The 19,162-nt window shown below is 44.4% G+C and overlaps 1 protein-coding gene across 3 annotated transcripts in view; it reads left to right on the forward strand.

The window, feature by feature from the left end:
- Positions 1-19,162, forward strand: part of THRA (thyroid hormone receptor alpha) — a 346,141-nt gene that overhangs the window by 308,428 nt on the left and 18,551 nt on the right. For all 3 annotated transcript variants that reach the window (XM_077459824.1, XM_077459826.1, XM_077459825.1), the window contains exons 8-9: positions 11,755-11,901; positions 13,217-13,475. In XM_077459824.1, the coding sequence (XP_077315950.1) occupies positions 11,755-11,901; positions 13,217-13,475 (406 nt within the window). The remainder of the gene's footprint in view (positions 1-11,754; positions 11,902-13,216; positions 13,476-19,162) is intronic.

The following is a 19,162-nucleotide window of genomic DNA, read 5'->3' on the forward strand; positions in this document are numbered from 1 at the left end:
CACCGCCCAAGCTCCCCAGAACCTATTCCACATGCCAGGTGAGACGTTGCCATGCCGTGCTGCGTCTGTTGTGCCTGGAAGCAAAGAGCCACACTGGCCCGGCACTCCTTTCAGCTTTGCGTTCACAGGCAGATGAGTGGCTAACACCGCTCAATTTGACAGTTGGTAAAGTGGTGTGTGACAACGGTGCCAATCTGCTTAGCGCATTGAAACAGGGCAAAATCACGCACGTGCCGTGCATGGCACACGTCTTAAACTTGGTCGTGCAGCGATTCCTTGTCAAATACCCTGGGGTCCAGGACATCTTGCGGCAGGCAAGGAAAATCTCGGCCCATTTCAGAAGATCTTACACGGCCATGGCTCGCCTTGCTGACATTCAGCGGCGACACCATCTGCCGGTCAGACGTCTTATTTGCGATTGCCCGACGCGATGGAACTCAACCTTCTATATGCTTGATAGGCTGCTCCAGCAGAAACGTGCAGTTAACGTCTACCTGTATGAACTCTGCGAAAGAAACGGTTCTGGGGAGCTGGGTTTTTTTTCACCGCGCCAGTGGCTGCTCATGCGCGACACATGCAGACTTCTGCGGCCATTTGAGGAGATCACCAAACTGGTCAGTCGCAGCCATGGCGCCATCAGTGACATGGTACCTTATGCCTTCTTTCTGGAGCGTGCATTGCGTCGTGTCATTGATCAGGCTGTGGAGGAGCAGGAGCGGGAAGATGAGGAAGTCGCAATGCTGGATGAATTCCCAGGGGGGGCTACTCTATCTGAGACAAGTCAACAACAGGAGTCTGATGAGGAGTCAGAGGAGGATGGTGCCGGGGCGGATGAGCAGGAGCAAGAAGAGCATGCTTTAAACCTTTCTGGGATCCCTGTTGTGCGAGGATGGGGAGAGGAGAATGAAGAGGACGACATTATCCTGGATGATGAGCAGGAGCCAGGCCACCACACCGCTTCCACTTTAGTGCAAATGGGGGCCTTCATGCTCCAGTGTTTTAATAGGGACCCCCGTATAAAAAGCATGAGGGTCAAGGACCAGTACTGGGTGGCAACGTACTTAGACCCCCGGTACAAACACAAAATGGCGGAAATGTTACCGCCGTCGCAGAGGGCTGTCAGAATGCAGCACTTCCAGGCCTTGCTTCGAGAAATGCTGCATTCTGCTTTTGCGTGCGCTGGCAGAGGAGCAATTCCCACTCCCAGAGAAGGATTTGCGGGTACCAATCCAACAGCGCCTGCAAGAAGAGGCCGGTTTGAAGATGTGTTGGTGACTTCGGATATGAGGTCATTCTTTCAGCCGACCCATCGACAGGTGTCATCCGGATCCAGCATCAGGGAACGCCTAGACCGTCAGGTGTCCGACTACATTGGGTTAACGGCCGATGTGGACGCTCTGAGGAGTGATGAACCCCTAGACTACTGGGTGGGCAGGCTTGACCTCTGGCCAGAGCTTGCCCAATTTGCAATCGAACTGTTGGCTTGCCCCTCATCCAGTGTCCTGTCCGAAAGGACGTTCAGCGCAGCAGGGGGGATTGTGACCGATAAGCGTACTCGCCTAGCTCACGACAGTGTTAACTACCTCACATTTCTAAAAATGAATGAGGCATGGATCTCGGAGGAATTCAACACATGTGATCAGTAGACCATGTATATGTCTATAAACAATTTTTGGAATCAAGCACACAGACCTTCTTAATTCATTTGGCTCACTTCCCTGACCCAAAAAAGCACACCGTACTATATGCCCCTACCCTCCTCTTTGAAGAGGTTGAGCGGTGTCATATTTCTACTGGGGCTGCTTATTATGAGGGGTTCCCACCATCCCTGTGCTGTGCTGACTTCCTCCTGGGTGTTCTTATTATGAGGGGCTCCCACCATCCCTGTGCTGTGCTGACTTCCTCCTGGGGGTTCTTATTATGAGGGGATCACACCATCCCTGTGCTGTGCTGACTTCCTCCTGGGGCTGCTTACGGTGCTGCTGTCAGCGCTGTATGTCACGGAGCTGCTGTCAGCGCTGTATGTCACGGAGCTGCTGTCAGCGCTGTATGTCACGGAGCTGCTGTCAGCGCTGTATGTCACGGAGCTGCTGTCAGCGCTGTATGTCACGGAGCTGCTGTCAGCGCTGTATGTCACGGAGCTGCTGTCAGCGCTGTATGTCACGGAGCTGCTGTCAGCGCTGTATGTCACGGAGCTGCTGTCAGCGCTGTATGTCACGGAGCTGCTGTCAGCGCTGTATGTCACGGAGCTGCTGTCAGCGCTGTATGTCACGGTGCTGCTGTCAGCGCTGTATGTCACGGAGCTGCTGTCAGCGCTGTATGTCACGGAGCTGCTGTCAGTGCTGTATGTCACGGAGCTGCTGTCAGCGCTGTATGTCACGGAGCTGCTGTCAGCGCTGTATGTCACGGAGCTGCTGTCAGCGCTGTATGTCACGGTGCTGCTGTCAGCGCTGTATGTCACGGAGCTGCTGTCAGCGCTGTATGTCACGGAGCTGCTGTCAGCGCTGTATGTCACGGAGCTGCTGTCAGCGCTGTATGTCACGGAGCTGCTGTCAGCGCTGTATGTCACGGAGCTGCTGTCAGCGCTGTATGTCACGGTGCTGCTGTCAGCGCTGTATGTCACGGAGCTGCTGTCAGCGCTGTATGTCACGGAGCTGCTGTCAGTGCTGTATGTCACGGAGCTGCTGTCAGCGCTGTATGTCACGGAGCTGCTGTCAGCGCTGTATGTCACGGAGCTGCTGTCAGCGCTGTATGTCACGGTGCTGCTGTCAGCGCTGTATGTCACGGAGCTGCTGTCAGCGCTGTATGTCACGGAGCTGCTGTCAGCGCTGTATGTCACGGAGCTGCTGTCAGCGCTGTATGTCACGGAGCTGCTGTCAGCGCTGTATGTCACGGAGCTGCTGTCAGCGCTGTATGTCACGGTGCTGATGTCAGTGCTCTGTATTACGGTGCTGCTGTCAGTGCTCTGTATCTCCTGCACCCTCTTGTTTGCCTACCCTGGTCCCTGACCTTCCCTCTCCTCCATTGCCTTCATTAGCTCCATAGTCCTGAATTGTCAGAACAATTTCCCAAATAAAAAAAAAATGCTTGTAGTTATCGATCCCAAATTCACCTCATACATGTATTATGCTATTGTCCAGGTGGTGGGACTACGTGCTACCCCCTAATAATTACCCCGTGGCCGCAAATTCGACCTAAAGGTTTGCGAAATTCGCCTCCCATTGAAGTCAATGGAGCCCGCGGCGAACGGTCGTTTTCGCGAACGTTTGTGTCCGTTCGCGTTTCGCGTTCGCGAAACGTCCCGTCGGAAGTTCGTCCATCACTATTGGCCACCATGCTGCAGCTCAGTTTCAGGGTCTTGGTATTCTTATAGCCTAGGCCAGTGATGGTGAACCTTGGCACCCCAGATGTTTTGGAACTACATTTCCCATGATGCTCATGCACTCTGCAGTGTAGTTGAGCATCATGGGAAATGTAGTTCCAAAACATCTGGAGTGCCAAGCTTCGCCATCACTGGCCTAGGCCATTTTATGTAGAGCAACAAATATTTTTTCATATCCTCAGAGAGTTCTTTGCCATGAGGTGCCATGTTGAACTTCCAGTGACCAGCATGAGAGAGTTAGAGTGATAACATCAACTTTAACATACCTGCTCCCCATTCACACCTGAGACCTTGTAACACTAAGGACTCACATGACACCAGGGTTAATTGGGCCCAATTTTCACTTAGGGGTGTACTCACTTTTGTTGCCAGCGGTTTTAATGGCTGTGTGTTGAGTTATTTTAAGGGGACAGCAAATTGACAGTTATACAAGCTGTACACTCACTACATTACATTGTACAAAAGTGTCATTTCTTCAGTGTTGTCACGTGAAAAGATGTAATAAAATATTTACAAAAATTTAAGGGGTGTACTCACTTTTGTGAGATACTGTACGTAAAGACCACATGTACTACTTGTGATTGGATGCTGTACAGTTGTGGCATGGCTTCCAAAATTTCAGTCGATGCCTTTATCAGAGAAGGGACAGCAGCTTAGAAGATCTGGATCTGGTTCAACTAATCACACACCTGTACTTTTAGCAGAGTATTTTAAAGCACATGTCTGCAGCTTTTATGTAAAATGTGGCTGAGATACATTTTTGCAAGCTTGTTGTTATAACTTTGTATGGAACAGAGCTCATCAGGATGCACGTTACTTTATAGATAGCAAAGTATTAGTATGTGTGTTGTCCCATCACTTTGTGCACTACATTATAGTACATCACTGTGCTTTTGCAGAAGCTTTCCTATATCTCTGCCAATAGGTACATTCTAGGACATCTTAAAAGTGCTCTTTTAGGCCCAAATTCCCTTTTTTTTTATCTCTGATGCAATCCTGTAACTTTCACAGGTCTCCTCCCCACCCACATCCTGAGACTAGACACTAAAAGTTGAAATAGCACACTGATGAGTTAATCAGCTCTGTCACTCTGCTCTCTCCTTCTATCAGCATGCTTCTTACATTACAGCACAACTGATTGGCTCCTTGTGTTATGTCTCTTCCCCCCGGTCTGAGCTCTGCTGTACAGAGACTACAAGGTACCAGGTCAAATTGTAAACTAATTATATTTAAAAAAATACATTTAAAGATGTATTAATAACTCCAGAGCTGAACTAATTTGTGACTTTTATATCTGCTGGAATTCAGCTTTAATATACCAGTAGTATGGTGTGTGTCACCTGCCTGGCTTTGCACTGTGGAAAGTATGTGTACATCTCAAGATTGGATCTAAGATATATAAATCCTTGGGGGGGTAAAACAGTACATATATGTATTTAGTAGTTCCTTAAAGTTTTGTTTTAAGGTAATCTGTTACAAACAAAAACCCTGTGTGAGAACCTTCATAGCAGCTGCAATTCTCTGGGGTCCTGAACCAGCATACTTTATTTAGGAGAGATAACATTCCTATAATGCCGATAAATAAGATCAGCTTCACTGCTCCAGCACTAGTCTGTTGCTCAGGAGTCGTCATCTGTCTTAGCTTTTTACACAATTATTTAGCTTTGTGACAGATTGACAGTTTTTGGACCAAGAGAGGTTCTTCCTATTGCATAGCAACCTATGAGACTGCAGGAATTCAGTTCAGGCAGAAGGGGAAAAAAGATCATCTGATTATTTGCTGTGGGTAATTGCACTGCACACATAGACTGTACACTTTGCAAATTGCAGGTGTACTTTGAAAGTGCAGTTGCTCCTGAGTTTAGTAAATGAGCAGAAGCTTTGCTGACTTCCATCATCCAATCGTGCAAGCAAAAATTCTGTTTTTTTTCCTTGCACGTGATTGGGTATTTCTTTGCAAAGTGAAGCCTTACCTAATTTTCTAAGCTGTGGTGCAAAGTGCACATTCTATTTAGCTAATCAACCCCATTGCTTGCGCTTCATTCAGCGGAGGGGGAACAGGTTAGCCTTTTCTTCCTTCTCTTAAAAGTGGCCATACACAGCTCGATTTACAGCTGATTCCTGTTGCATTTGCCGAAATTCATAATTACAATTAAAATTCAAAATGAATGTTGCTGGCCATAAAAGTCGATGAAGGAGGCAGATGGAAAATTGTCAGCCGAACAGTGGCTTCAGCCATTCAGCTGTGGTCACTGGGTATTCAGCAACAGGGACATGCGGTGAGGTCAGTGGCTGGTGAGGCACATGGCTACTATCAGAGCCAGATACACACAGGTTACATATGCCGCGAACGTTAGAGCGAGAGCAATAATTCTAGTACTAGACCTCCTCTGTAACTCTAAACATGTAATCTGTAAAAATGTTTAGAGCGTCGTCTATGGAGATTTTTAAGTACTGAGGTTTGGCGTCATTCCATAAGTGTGTGCAATTTTAAAACCTGAAATGTTTTGTATTTACTTACCTGGAGTAACATCATCTTTCACATTATACAAAAATAAATAAAAAAAAATCGGTCTAAATTTAGTGTTTTTTTTTTTAATTCATGAAACAGTTTATTTTCCCCAAAAAAAAGTGTTTGAAAAATTGCTGCGCAAATACCGTGTGACATAAAAAGTTTGAATGACCACCATTTTATTCTTTAGGGTGTCTGCTAAAAAAAAATTATATATATATATATATATATATATATATATACATATATATATATATATATATATATATATATAATGTTTGGGGGTTCTGAGTAATTTTTTAGCAAAAAAATTATGATTTCTACATGTAGAAGAGAAGTGTCAAAATTGGCCTGGGTGACAAGGGGTTAATTACCATAAGTAATACACAAATAATTATTATATATTGTTTTTAAGGTAATTTACTATATTTTCAAAAACTGTACTCAAGCAGGTTGCTTAATGGACATATTACTAAAGTTTGAAGTTATAACTTCCAACCAGTAATTTTGCAGTAAATAAATTATTATGTTATAGCATAATAATATATGATTTAGCTTGATTATAACAGTAACTTTTCAACAGCAGCAGATTCTCAGTCTCCCTCCTTAGCTGTGTGAGAAAAACATGGGATTATGGGTAAACCTTATACACATAAACCCATGTATTTTCCTTCTAGTTAAAGTGGTTGTAAACCCTTACAGACCACTTTTTGGTACAGGTAAGCCTATAATAAGGCTTACCTGTAGCTACCCTGGATATCTCCTAAACCTGCACGGTTTAGGAGATATCCCCTGTATTTGCATGTGCCGACGCCATTGTATGTGTCGTTGCTTCAGTTAGACTGTGCTGTTACTGGTGGCTCCGTGTGCATGTGTAGGAGTGACGTCATCACTGTCCTGGACCAATCACAACGCCGGAGCCGCGATACCCAGAAGTAACCCCTGGGAGTGATGTCGCCGGCCCGTACTGTATACAGGCACCACTGCGGGCACTTCGATCTCAGGTGAGTATTACATAATGAGCTAGTATGCTATGCATACTAGCTCATTATGCCTTTGTCTTGCAGGTGTTAGTTTTCCTTTTTTTTTTCTTCAAAAGTTGATTTACAACCACTTTAAGAGGGCTGGGCTGGAAGGGAGCATTTGTCTTTTAAGCAGACATATGTCCCCTTCTATCAGGGCTGGACTGGGACAGAAATTTGGTTCTGGACTTCATCCAGACCGGCCCACTTACATTTTGAGTGTCCCATCAGCACTCCCTTACATCAGAGTGTCCCATCACCAGCCCCCTTACAACAGAGTGTCCCATCAACACCCCTTTCATCAGAGTGTCCCATTACCAGCCCCCTTACATCAGAGTGTCCCATTACCAGCCCCCTTACATCAGAGTGTCCCATCAGCAGCCCCCATACATCAGAGTGTCCCATGAGCAGCCCCCATACATCAGAGTGTCCCATGAGCAGCCCCCTTACATCAGAGTGTCCCATCAGCAGCCCCCTTACATCAGAGTGTCCCATCACCAGCCCCCTTACATCAGAGTGTCCCATCACCAGCCCCCTTACATCAGAGTGTCCCATCACCAGCCCCCTTACAATAGAGTGTCCCATCAGCACCCCTTTCATCAGAGTGTCCCATTACCAGCCCCCTTACATCAGAGTGTCCCATCAGCACCCCCTTACATCAGAGTGTCCCATGAGCAGCCCCCATACATCAGAGTGTCCCATCAGCACCACCTTACATCAGAGTGTCCCATGAGCAGCCCCCATACATCAGAGTGTCCCATCAGCACCACCTTACATCAGAGTGTCCCATTACCAGCCCCTTTACATCAGAGTGGCCCACTGAGCCATCGGCCCACCGGGAAACTCCCGGTAGTCCCGATGGCCAGTACATGCCTGCCTTCTATGACACTGCAGTGAGAGGCGTGCTTCTACTGCAGCATTTTTATTGCACAGCTTGGGCCTATGGTACTTTTAGTACTTGATACTTTGGTACTTGGTACTTTACTTTGGTATTATTGGTCCAAGACTCCAAGCTAGCTGTCCAATGAGCTCAGTGCCTCTGACAAGAAGTGAGGAGAGGCACTAACAGCTCATCCTCTCAGTCTGCTGCAAACAGTGTGCCAGCTTGCATTGTACTGGCTGCTCTAACAGGCTGCACAAGGAGACCCGTATCTCCGTAACCATAGGTCCTAGGAGGCCCACATTTGACCAGTGGTGGGGTAGAACTTCAGCTACCTACCCCTCCATTTGGGTCTCTTGTTATTTATTCATTTATTTTTTATGTTAATGGCTTTGCCTCACTTGCCTTCCCTGACTGCTCATCCCTGTTCAGCAACCACAGACCCCCCCCCCCAGTTATATACAATAGTCGGGAGAGAAGATGCCCTCGCCCACATGGATGCAGAAATATATAAGGGTATTGCTAACCTAAGTATGAAGCAATGAGAACACACAAGATAACTGTTAATTAGTTGTAAGATATCATTTGCACACTGCCCTTTCCTTACTATACAAATGCTGCTGTCAGTGTTCCATATGTTTATTGTGTTACCTGTCTCTCAGTGATAGAAGCCAGTATATCTGTCTGAGCATAAAGCAGTGTATTCAAGTCATTCTTCCTTGCAGCAAAGCATCTTAATTATATTATGGGTACAAGGACAGCTGTTGGCCCAAGTAACTTGTAATACAATACTTGATGCCCAGACAGCATTGATTTGATCATGGATTCCTGCGCATTCAAGATCAGTGGACTTCTAGCAGGCCTCTGCATGACGCACGCATGTAAATTTGGTCAGAGAAGGATAGAAGCAGCTGGGAGCAGCAGCAGCTCCTTCCCTCCCTCCCTTCTTCCCATGCTGTCTCCTCTCTCCCTCCTTTCCCTGTTACGTGGATGTTACACGCTTACTTTTCCTTGCTATTCTCCTGCCTTGTTGAGCAGCACCCCCTGCTGGATATATAGCAGATCAGCAGAGGGACCACTGAAGTTTTCTTTTTCATGCTGTGAAGGAGTACTTTTGATCATACTTAAAGCCTAACTCCACTGCTCTAATAATTTGCTACTGTAAAGCAGGGCAGTGAAATAATCATTTTTTATAAACAGATTGTAAGCTCTAATGAGCAGGGCCCTCTGATCCCTCCTGTATTAAATTGTATTGTAACTCTACTTTCTGCCATTGTGTTGTAAAGCGCTGCAAAATTGTTGGCGCTTTATAAATCCTGTATAATAATAGGAGTTAATAAGTAATTATCATTATCTTTATTGTACAGGACACTGGCTGGATATTCATAGGCCCTGGGGTTATATAGGCTGCTACAGTCAAGAGATTGAAGTATTCATTGCCACCAGTGGATACTATTCATATTTTTTTGTTGCTGGTAGGTTTCATTTATTGTTCATTAAAGAACACTCTATTGGATTGATTTACTAATACTGAAACATTCAATATCTGGTGCAACTCTGCATAGAAACCAAATTCGCTTGCAGGTTATAGGGTATGTTCACATTGGAGGTGGGTTTGAAATCATGTGTGTTCAGCTGAACTTGCAAGATTCCAAACCCACATTTTATTGCAAGCTCAGGGGCGACTTGAAAGACATGTGTGCGTGTTCATGCACAGATGTTTATTAAAATTGCCCCCGAAGTTGCCAAAAGTATTGCAGAAACTCCTTTTGGAAATCGGTGCGGCACTGCAAAGTTGGTGTTGCACCAATTTGGATGGTGCGGTTGCCGGCAATAGGCTTCGATTGGCATGCGATTTGACATGCCAAATCGACCCGATGTGAACGGGGGCTCATTATCAAAGTTTAACAAACTGAACTTAGAAGCTGATTGGCTACCATGCACAGTTGAACCAGATTTTGCACTCTCCAGTTCCAGTAAGTCAACCCCATGTAAAGTTCCTCTATGGCAACAAATAAATTGTGAAATATATTCTATTTGGCATAATGGACATTTAAACGCATAAAGGAAGAGGATACATATTACAAAACAGATCATTTTGCTGTACAGTCTAAGGATATTATATTCCCCAGAAATACATTTCTATATACACTCTCAATAAAGGAAAATGTGTTGCACTTTGGAGGAACAAATGTTTACCATGCTATCAGGAAACATGGATGTGCCAAAATTAGTATATAGTAATAATTATAAATGTATATTAGTCGAACTCTCGGCAGATATAAAATCACTAATAAATTAAACATTTGTATTCTATTAAAAATAGTTATATGTAGTGTAAATACAGTTAGGGTATGTTCCTGAATTTGTGATGCTGTCGGCCTCGGAGTGACAGAGAGAGAAGCCAATTATACTCTGCAAACAGTGGACACCCTGACAGGAGGAGACGGTAGAGTGACAATGATGCATTATGCTGCTGCTTTGTGCTGGTGTTTTCTGCACACCACTGCACATGTATGAATGGGACACGCAGACATCAGTTGTTTTCGGTATACCTTCTTCACACCATACATGTGCAGAAAAACACAGCTCAGCAAGCCCTTACCATCTATTCTTCAGGCTAGGGTGTGCCGAGGACCAAGCTGTGCCACTACAACAGTAAAGGTCCAGGGTATAGCTAGCAGGGGTGCCTGGATCACAAGACTGGCTGAAGAGAGTTACGTATTTTCATGACAGGAAAGGCAACTTCACGTTTCAGTTGTTTGCCTGGAGTATAGCTTTAAAATCCAATTCTACCTTTCACATGAAATTAAAAAAGCAACTTTCATATTTGGAAAACATTGATTTAGGCCCAAAGGATAACTGTACTTCTGAGACGCATTAGCTATTTTACCATATACAGTAACAAAGAGCATTATTGCAACTTGTTTGCAGTCCTTACCATAACTAAAAGGAAGGTCTCAGCTCTGCTCACCTGCTTGAGTGATGTCTATACTATACTTGTTTGTAGACCAGAATCTTGAAAAAGGAAGGCATTTGCATTCTGCTTTGCACCATTGGCCATTTGTAATGGGTAATATTTAGCCAGCACATGCAAGGGGGGCTGGGTACCTGATTCTAGCAATTTGTGATCTTTAAATGCACTCCAGCAGAAAAATAATCACTTATAGCTCGTAGTAGGGAGATATGTAGACTAGAGCACATGCCTTTCTTGTTCACAATTCGGTTACTAGTGGCTACAGATGAGCTGAATGTTACCTTTAGTTGTAATCTTCAGTTCTCATGTTCAGCTCTTCCATCAAAGTAGCAGAAGATGAGCTGTAAAAAAAAAAAAAGTTACAACCATCAACCATAATACGATTATACATTTTGTTTTGCTTATTAGAAGCAGGTAGAAGGCTATTGCTGGCCATACAGTTAAGATTTTTCAGTCAGCCTGCATAATTTAACGAATTCCTCCATCCACAATTTACTGCAGAATTTAACAGATTCCTCCATCCACAATATACAGTCCAGGTAGACAAATTTCCTGCTGCAGCTATTGTATTCTGACTGCCTCTGCCGGCCAGCTATAAGCTATAATCTCTGACTGGCTGGGTCAAGCTCCTCAACCACCACCGCTTAACAGAATCCTATGAAGTGATAGCAAAAAGAAAAAAAAAATCCTGCATTAATGATTAACTTTGAAGAGGGTATGGCCAATACACAAGCCCCCTAAAGCGTTCAGAACAAATGCAGACGTAGTTTTTGTTCCTAATACCCATTGTATAGTCTAGCTTCATCCCAGCGATGCAGATCGTGTATGGCAAATGAAGAGACAATTCATAACTCCTGATTCTCCATATTTATTCTGGGTCGAAGCTTAGAAAATATTGCCACTATGCAATTCTTTTTTGTTTGCATTGTATACATTTGATTTTACTACAGTCTTTTTCCCCCTCTTCTCTGCTAACCATAGCCTGAAGACATTGGACAGAATCCGATGGCATCCATGCCAGATAGCGATAAAGTTGACCTGGAAGCATTCAGTGAGTTCACCAAAATAATCACCCCTGCGATTACTCGAGTGGTGGACTTTGCTAAGAAGTTGCCCATGTTCTCAGAGGTGAGTGCTAAAGATAAAACTTATATGGGCACAAGGAGATGTGCAAAAGTCCACACAGGATGTGTGCCGTTTCCAGTCACTGTTCAATGGCTACCCCCCCCCGAACCTTTTTGGAATGTAATAGTAGCTGCTTTCAGCTGGGGAAGTGATACATTGAGAGCTTGAACGTGGTGTGTTCATACCTGCAAATGCCCCCAAAACCTATATCATGCGAGTGGAGGTTCCTGGGGATTAGCTGTGGAAGCCTCTATTGAAAGCAATGGGAGGCTGCCCGCTCTCACAGCTAAACATGACCACTCGCATTTAATCACCAATGCAGCGATCATATGCAAGTGATTGGCCTTAGATGTAGACTGCCTTCAGCCAGGGAGAATCACTCGCATGTGGTCACATGCTAGTGGCCACGATTAGCTGTGGGAGCCGGCAGCTTTCCATTGCTTTCAATGGGGCTGCCTCCTGCAGCTTATCGGTGGGAATCCCCACTTGGGTTCTTGCATGTATTCGGTGTAGGGTGCATTCCTACAGTTTCAAATGTCACTGTATATTTTGTCTAGAGATCCTTGACCTTGATGCATGATTTAAATATAAAGCCTGTAAAATCACCTGTTCCTCAGCCTCTAGGATAGCTAGGATTCACATCATATATACAGTATAACATGGATCGGGACCATCCCGCCAGTCTGAAAAAATTTGTAAAGATGTAAAATTAGAAGCCTACCAGGTACCTGGATTTTAACTAACAGGGGGTTCTGCTCTTTTGTGTGGTATGTGTTTAAATGTGGAATTCTGCTTTAAAGGCCAATTAAAGTCACACAGCTTTTTTATTGACAGTCCTGTACAGCCATTTAATATGATTTTTAACTGATTTTTACTTGGAATAACCTATTTGTTTAGTGGAAATGTGCCCCCTGCTCTTCTCCTAATGCTGGCATAAATATCAACCACACCCTTCATCTGAAATGTACCCAGACAGACTGGAAGTTCTGAGGAAAGGAGGGGGCATTTCTGTTAGAATACAGAGTGCACTGGGTAGCTTAGTCAAGCTCCAGTGCTTATTGGACCCACCGCTCAACAGTTATAAGTGACACAAGGAAAATGTCAGTCTGTCAGACTAAACATTTCTTTTACTCCAGTTAGACTTTAAAATTAAATTCCAAAACAGTTTTGGAAGAACTATATGAGAGACGTTAATAATGTGGGCCTGGGTTTTTTATTTTTTTGTTTTTTCTGTATTTTTGTTTCATCGGGCCAAGTCATTTATAGTTACTTTTAGGTTATTCCCACATAGTAATGTTACCTATACTTTTGATTGCAGCTACCCTGTGAAGATCAGATCATCCTGTTGAAAGGATGCTGTATGGAGATCATGTCTCTCCGGGCTGCTGTGCGTTATGATCCAGACAGTGAGACTTTGACACTGAGCGGTGAGATGGCAGTGAAGCGAGAACAGCTGAAGAATGGTGGACTTGGGGTGGTCTCAGATGCTATATTTGACTTAGGAAGATCTTTGTCTGCGTTCAATCTGGATGACACGGAAGTGGCTCTGCTGCAGGCTGTCCTGCTCATGTCCTCAGGTGTGTGCAGCATCCAGCATGATGTTTTTATTTCACTGTCTAGGCATAGGCTTGGTCAGAAAATTAAGTCCTGCTAGAGCACTTTAGGCTGCCCCCTTTTGCAGGTATAGGTATGTAAAACTTTAAAAAATAAGTGCCTAAATGGTTTAAAATCCAGTCGTACATGGTCTAACCCTGCTCTGCTCATGCTCAGTTGATCTCTATTGTTCGGCACTGTGTCAGCAGATTGACATCTACAAATTTGGCAGCCTAAATATTTACTGCTGTTCTGGGGCTCTGGGCTTCAGAAAAAAATGGCAGCCTACAGCAAGAAAAAAACAGGAAGAATGCTGGAGGCTATTTACAGCACACGCTGATTTTTTTAGCATAAATTATTAATGTGGAATTTATGTTCCTTGCTAAAGAACATCATTTTTATCATGTTATGGGTAAAAGTTCCACTGAACGTTTGCACAAATTGCTCCCTAAAATGGAGTGCTTTGGCTCTGAAAACGGCAAAGATCCAACTATCCCCTACAAAAGGTGTATTGAATTAAAATTCACGGAGACCAGGTCAATAAAATTGTCTTCTTACAGACATATATACGTCTCATGTTTGCGCTATGACTTACAGCCTTCAAATCACAGCCCCACCCTCCTTTACATAAACTGTGCCCGAGTGTTCTCAGCCTCCCTTTACATCACAGTTCATGCTCCCCACATCTTTTCATCTGTGTCGTCAGTCAACTTTTCACATACTGTGCATCACTGATCCCCTTCACATTACAGCCCCCCACCCCACCCAATTTTTAATGTAAAAGTGATCTGGGTTGCAGTAAAGCCACCCAATCACTTTTACATGACTCATGCATGTGACAGCAATAAACTGAAATATAATAGTGTATATCATTTTTTTTTTTATTCACCTGCCCATACACGTGAACACTTACACGTACATATTTTTATTCTGCAAAGCCTCTGCTTTCAGAAACTAATAACAATATTCTGGGTGTTTTAAGTGAATTTTAGTCAAAAATGTGTATTTTAACATGTGCAAAAATTTTAAAAATGTTCTAGAGAAGTGCTTAAGATTTTTTTTGTTTTTACCATCAAGATTCTATAGTTGCTGCAGAGCCACCAGGGCTCATTTTTCAGCCTCAGGATCATCCGGTAGCCCTGGAGGCTGTACCAGGACCCCACTTTGAGGAAGACAAAGACAGGGCCAACCTGCCCTTGAGAAGTGTACTCTGCATTAGGTGCTCCTCTAGGTACCTATGGTGCATCGTGCTGAGTCAGCTCAGAGTGCTTTGCAGGTGCCGGGCTGTGCTGCATCCACTGGGGGAAGCCTGCCCCTGAAGACCCTTTTGTAGGAATGCCTGCCGGATGGAAGAATTCCGTCTGGTATATACTCGATGCCCTGAATGGGCTACTGTCGCCCGTCCAGACGACGTTTGGTGAGTAAAGCTGGCCATAGACGATTCTTTTTTTTTTCTTTTTTTTTTGTTCAACCAGAAGTCGAACTATTGACATCTGTTGAACAGGAACGGCTACACATGGATCAAAATTTGGCTGATCTATCCTGATCCAGGCACATTTTGATCCATCTATGGCCAGCATAACAGGGCTTGCCCCTGCCTTTGTAGAAGCCAGCACACCTAGCTGCGTGTTTCCTCTTCCCCAATCCGAGGTTACACTGTGAGCTTTGACACTTTAATTTGTGTTAGAGACACTCTTTTGGAGCACTGCAACAAATGGAAAACACTGTTATATGTGAATACTAAGGGTTGCAACAACTTTTTTTTTGGCCCCACAACACTTTTTTTAATTTGTTGTGCCTGCCTTCTATAGGTTGTGATAGACTTGTGTTGGCAATTGGGTTGTGACCTCACCCTCCTTCAAGTTCTGAGGCACAAGTTGCTGTGCATGGACTTCCTCTCTGCATCTCTGCCAGAGCTTTAGCTGGCTCCTCGCAAGGGTTAGGATCAGGGCTGGATCTAGCCTGTCTGATGTGGGGGCGCAGTAAAAAATGTCAGGGGGGCACAGAGGATAGGGTTATCAGTTTTTAGGCCAATATACAGGGGCTGATCACTGTGTATACTAAACTCACTGTGCAATGTAATTAATGTGCAAATGATACCATCAATAATCTTTGCAATTACTGTAAACAATAAACATGTGCAGCAAGCTTAAACATGACCATATATGTGTATGTATCACTGTGCAATATTCAATGCAAATACAATGCAAAATGGTGTAAATCAAAACCACTATAGTAACTGGTAAAAAATAAAGTGACTAGTGCTCAATAATATGAATAAATCACTCGCAATATCAAAATAGAGTCCCAAGTAATCGTAAACATAGTGATAAAATGTTCACACTTCATAAAAACGTGCAAAAAAGTCAAAATAGTGAACTTGTGCAAAAAGTGCATAAAGTGTTTCAATCGATATCCTCAATGAAAGTCCTCCAACGTGCGGTCTTCATGCATGCCACACCGTGCTCACTATGTTCTTACCTCTATACAGATGGTATTGGACTTTAGAGGTATAGCGGTGGTAGGGTCTCCCCAAATTTAAATGATATTAGTTGGTATCTCTTTCTAATCCTATATGCCAATGGTTGACTTTCAATGTAGATGTTTATACACACACTGAAGAAATGGCTGCTCTGGACAAAGGTTCGAAGCATGCCCCTATTCAGCTCCAGCCTCACCTCTTTCATTGAGGATAGTGATTGAAGTACTTTATGTACTTTTTGCATAAGTTCACTATTTTGGCTTTTTTGCACATTTTTATGAACTGTGAATTTATGTTTAAGCTTGCTGCACATGTTTATTGTTTACAGTAATTGCAAAGATTATTGATGGTAACATTTGCACATTGATTACATTACACAGCTAGTTTAGTATACACCATGTTCGGCCCTAACACTTGCAAAGAAATTTGCCCAGTGATATATTGATATTCTTCTTTAATATGTAGCTTTATCGACAGCGCTGATCATTTTCATTATTTTATTTGTTATTGGTGCAATGTATACACTCTAGATCGAGCAGCAGTTAAGTGATTCATTAAAGTTTATTAGATTCACTTTGATAGCGCGAGGTACCACCCATTACTAATATACAGGGGCTATTAGTTTGTAGGACAGAGTAGAGGGTGTCCGCAGGGTGGAGAATGGTAGGTCAGCAGGGGAGTGTACAGGAATCCTTAAGGCAGTGTGCTGGGGGTCAGCAAAGCGGACAACAGGGTCACCAGGGTGGAGGACAGGGGTCAGCAGTGTAGAGGGGTCAGCAGAGCCAAGGATACGGGTCAATTGAGCCAAGAACAGGGGTCAGCGCTGCCGCGGCAAAGGACAAGGATCACTGCTGGCTGGACACTGGGCAGAGTTCTTTCTCCCATCCCTGCATGGTCTCCTTCTCCTCATGGTACACACTGTAGCTGAAATCTGATTCCTTTACACACAGCTGCGGTCTGCACAGTGTGTAGCTGGTTACTACAGCTGAGCTGCCATTCCGACCATGGAATTTCACAGGTCAGACCTTCAATTCAGTAACCAGCCACACGCTGTGCAGATCGTAGCTGTATAAGGGAATCATTTTTTTAACTACAGTGTGTGCGGGGAGGAGGAGATCATAGTGCCTGTGCTCAGGCTGTGCACTGTGCAGGGATAGTAGATGGCCAGCACAGCATCAGGAGTGGTGAGTGTCTTGGGGGGCACCACAGATATCCAAGAGGGATGCAGCCCACACCAGCACCCCCCTAGATCTAGCTATTCAAGCCTAGAAGGCACCTCTAGGGTTGAGAAGGGTTATTTTCCTTTTTTGAGGTCTTGGTACATGAAGAGTTGCAGTCGGCAGAAATGCAACCTCCATTAGCTACTCCTGAATTAACTAACCTGGTATATCTACAGAGCCCTTCACATGTTAAGACTTTTCTAGTGCATCACCCAGTCCTATTTGGCAATTGGCTCAACCTGGAAGAGGCCTTTGCTCCTTTTAAGCATTTTGTCCAGCAATACCTCATAGATGAGGGGTTTCTAATGAAGCGCTCGCTGTTGAGGACATCTCCACATTTAAAGAACCAGTGGATAAAAGCTTGGACCCATTTTATCCTGCCCTGCAGCCTGCTATTGCTTACATGTCCATCTGCCAGACCCTAGCTGTCTGGTCCAAGGCTATATATCCCAGGGCCCTAGATCTATCTTGATAGGTCTTTCTGTTCTCTGGCAACTGTAGCTTATGCCTTTGACCATATTCTTGTGTGGACAGGCTAGGAATATTATATTCTAAGTATCCAGAAGCACCTTTTTTTTGGTACACATGCAAAGAACCCTTTGGCTTAAACGTAGGTCTGCAGAGCACCCATGCAAGAAATGCCTCTTGCATATGCCCTTGAATAATGAGAACTTCTTTGGCAAATCCCTGGACAACTTCATTAAGGAAGTCACCAAGGGGAAGAGTACTCTTTTGCCCCTGAAAAAAAAGTCAGTCTTCATCTGGTAGACCCTCAACTTCAGAGGTAAAAAGTTTTTGTTTTTCTCAGTTCTCCAGGGCCAAGCCAAAACCTAGTACTCCATTTCTTCACAAGTTCTGGACGCCCAAGCTCTATGTCTGAAAAAAAGTCCTGTTCTCCATACGGGGAGCCCACATCCATCAAACTGGAGGGAATGTCTTTTGGCATTCGGGTGCCATCTGGTCCCAGAACATTTCAGATGTTTAGGTCCAGAAAGCTGTTTTCAATCATTTGGACCCAAAGACAAAGGAGGCATCTCCCTCATACTAGACCTAAAATGTACTCAACAACTTCCTCCATGTACAGAAATTCAGTTTCAAATCTGCCCAGTCAGTCATTGCTTCCCTCCATCCCGTAGACCCTCTGGCCTCTGTGGACATCAAACAATCTTACTTGCATGTCCCCCATCTTCCTGGCTCATTGATAATACCTGCATTTTGCTGTGGATTTGTTGCCCTGCCCTCGTCCACTGCATCTTTAAGGTCATCCCTATAGTGGGATATCTGAATGACCTTCTTCTGCAGAAACAATCTGCTCAGGATCTGGCAGCCAATATTCAGTTGTCTGTTCAAACCCAACAGAGATTCCAGTGAATTGGCTGGAGTATCTGGGCCTTATCTTGGTCACAACCTTGCCCAAGGTTTTCCTCCCCTAGACAAACTCCAATCTCTCTGCTTCCACTTTTGGACTTTGCAGTCCAGGAGCCAACTGACCCACTATTTTTGCATGAGAGTTTTGGGTGTTATCCTCCAAGGCAGTTCCTAATGCCCAGTTTCAACCCAGACCATTGCAGCTCAACATTCTGGCTACATGGGGCAAGTGTGTAGTCACTGGGTCATCCTGTATGCTTTGCCAGCAAAGCCACCATTCCCTTGGTAAGGTGGGTCAAAAGCTTGACGTGGAATTGGGGAAATCATCCCAATGGTCTGCTTCTTGGCACTAGGGATTTGGTCCTTGCAGGAAGACTGGCTCTCCATCTGTATTCTGAAACACTTGGAAATTCAGTTATCACTTCAACGCTGGATCTCTCACACAGTTCAAAGAAGCAGATCTGATTCTGGCCTGGGCAAAACTTCATGTTCAGCCCTGTCCACCATACACATTAAAAGTGCAAAAACTTGGTAGGCAGACTTCCTCAGTCAATGTCTGATCTTAGTGAATAGTCACTTCACCCTGACATGTTTCAAGACT

Source organism: Lithobates pipiens, unplaced genomic scaffold (assembly GCF_037356315.1).
Source record: "Lithobates pipiens isolate NorthernLeopardFrog02 unplaced genomic scaffold, aLitPip1_a1.2 Scaffold_28, whole genome shotgun sequence".
Lineage (NCBI taxonomy): Eukaryota > Metazoa > Chordata > Amphibia > Anura > Ranidae > Lithobates > Lithobates pipiens.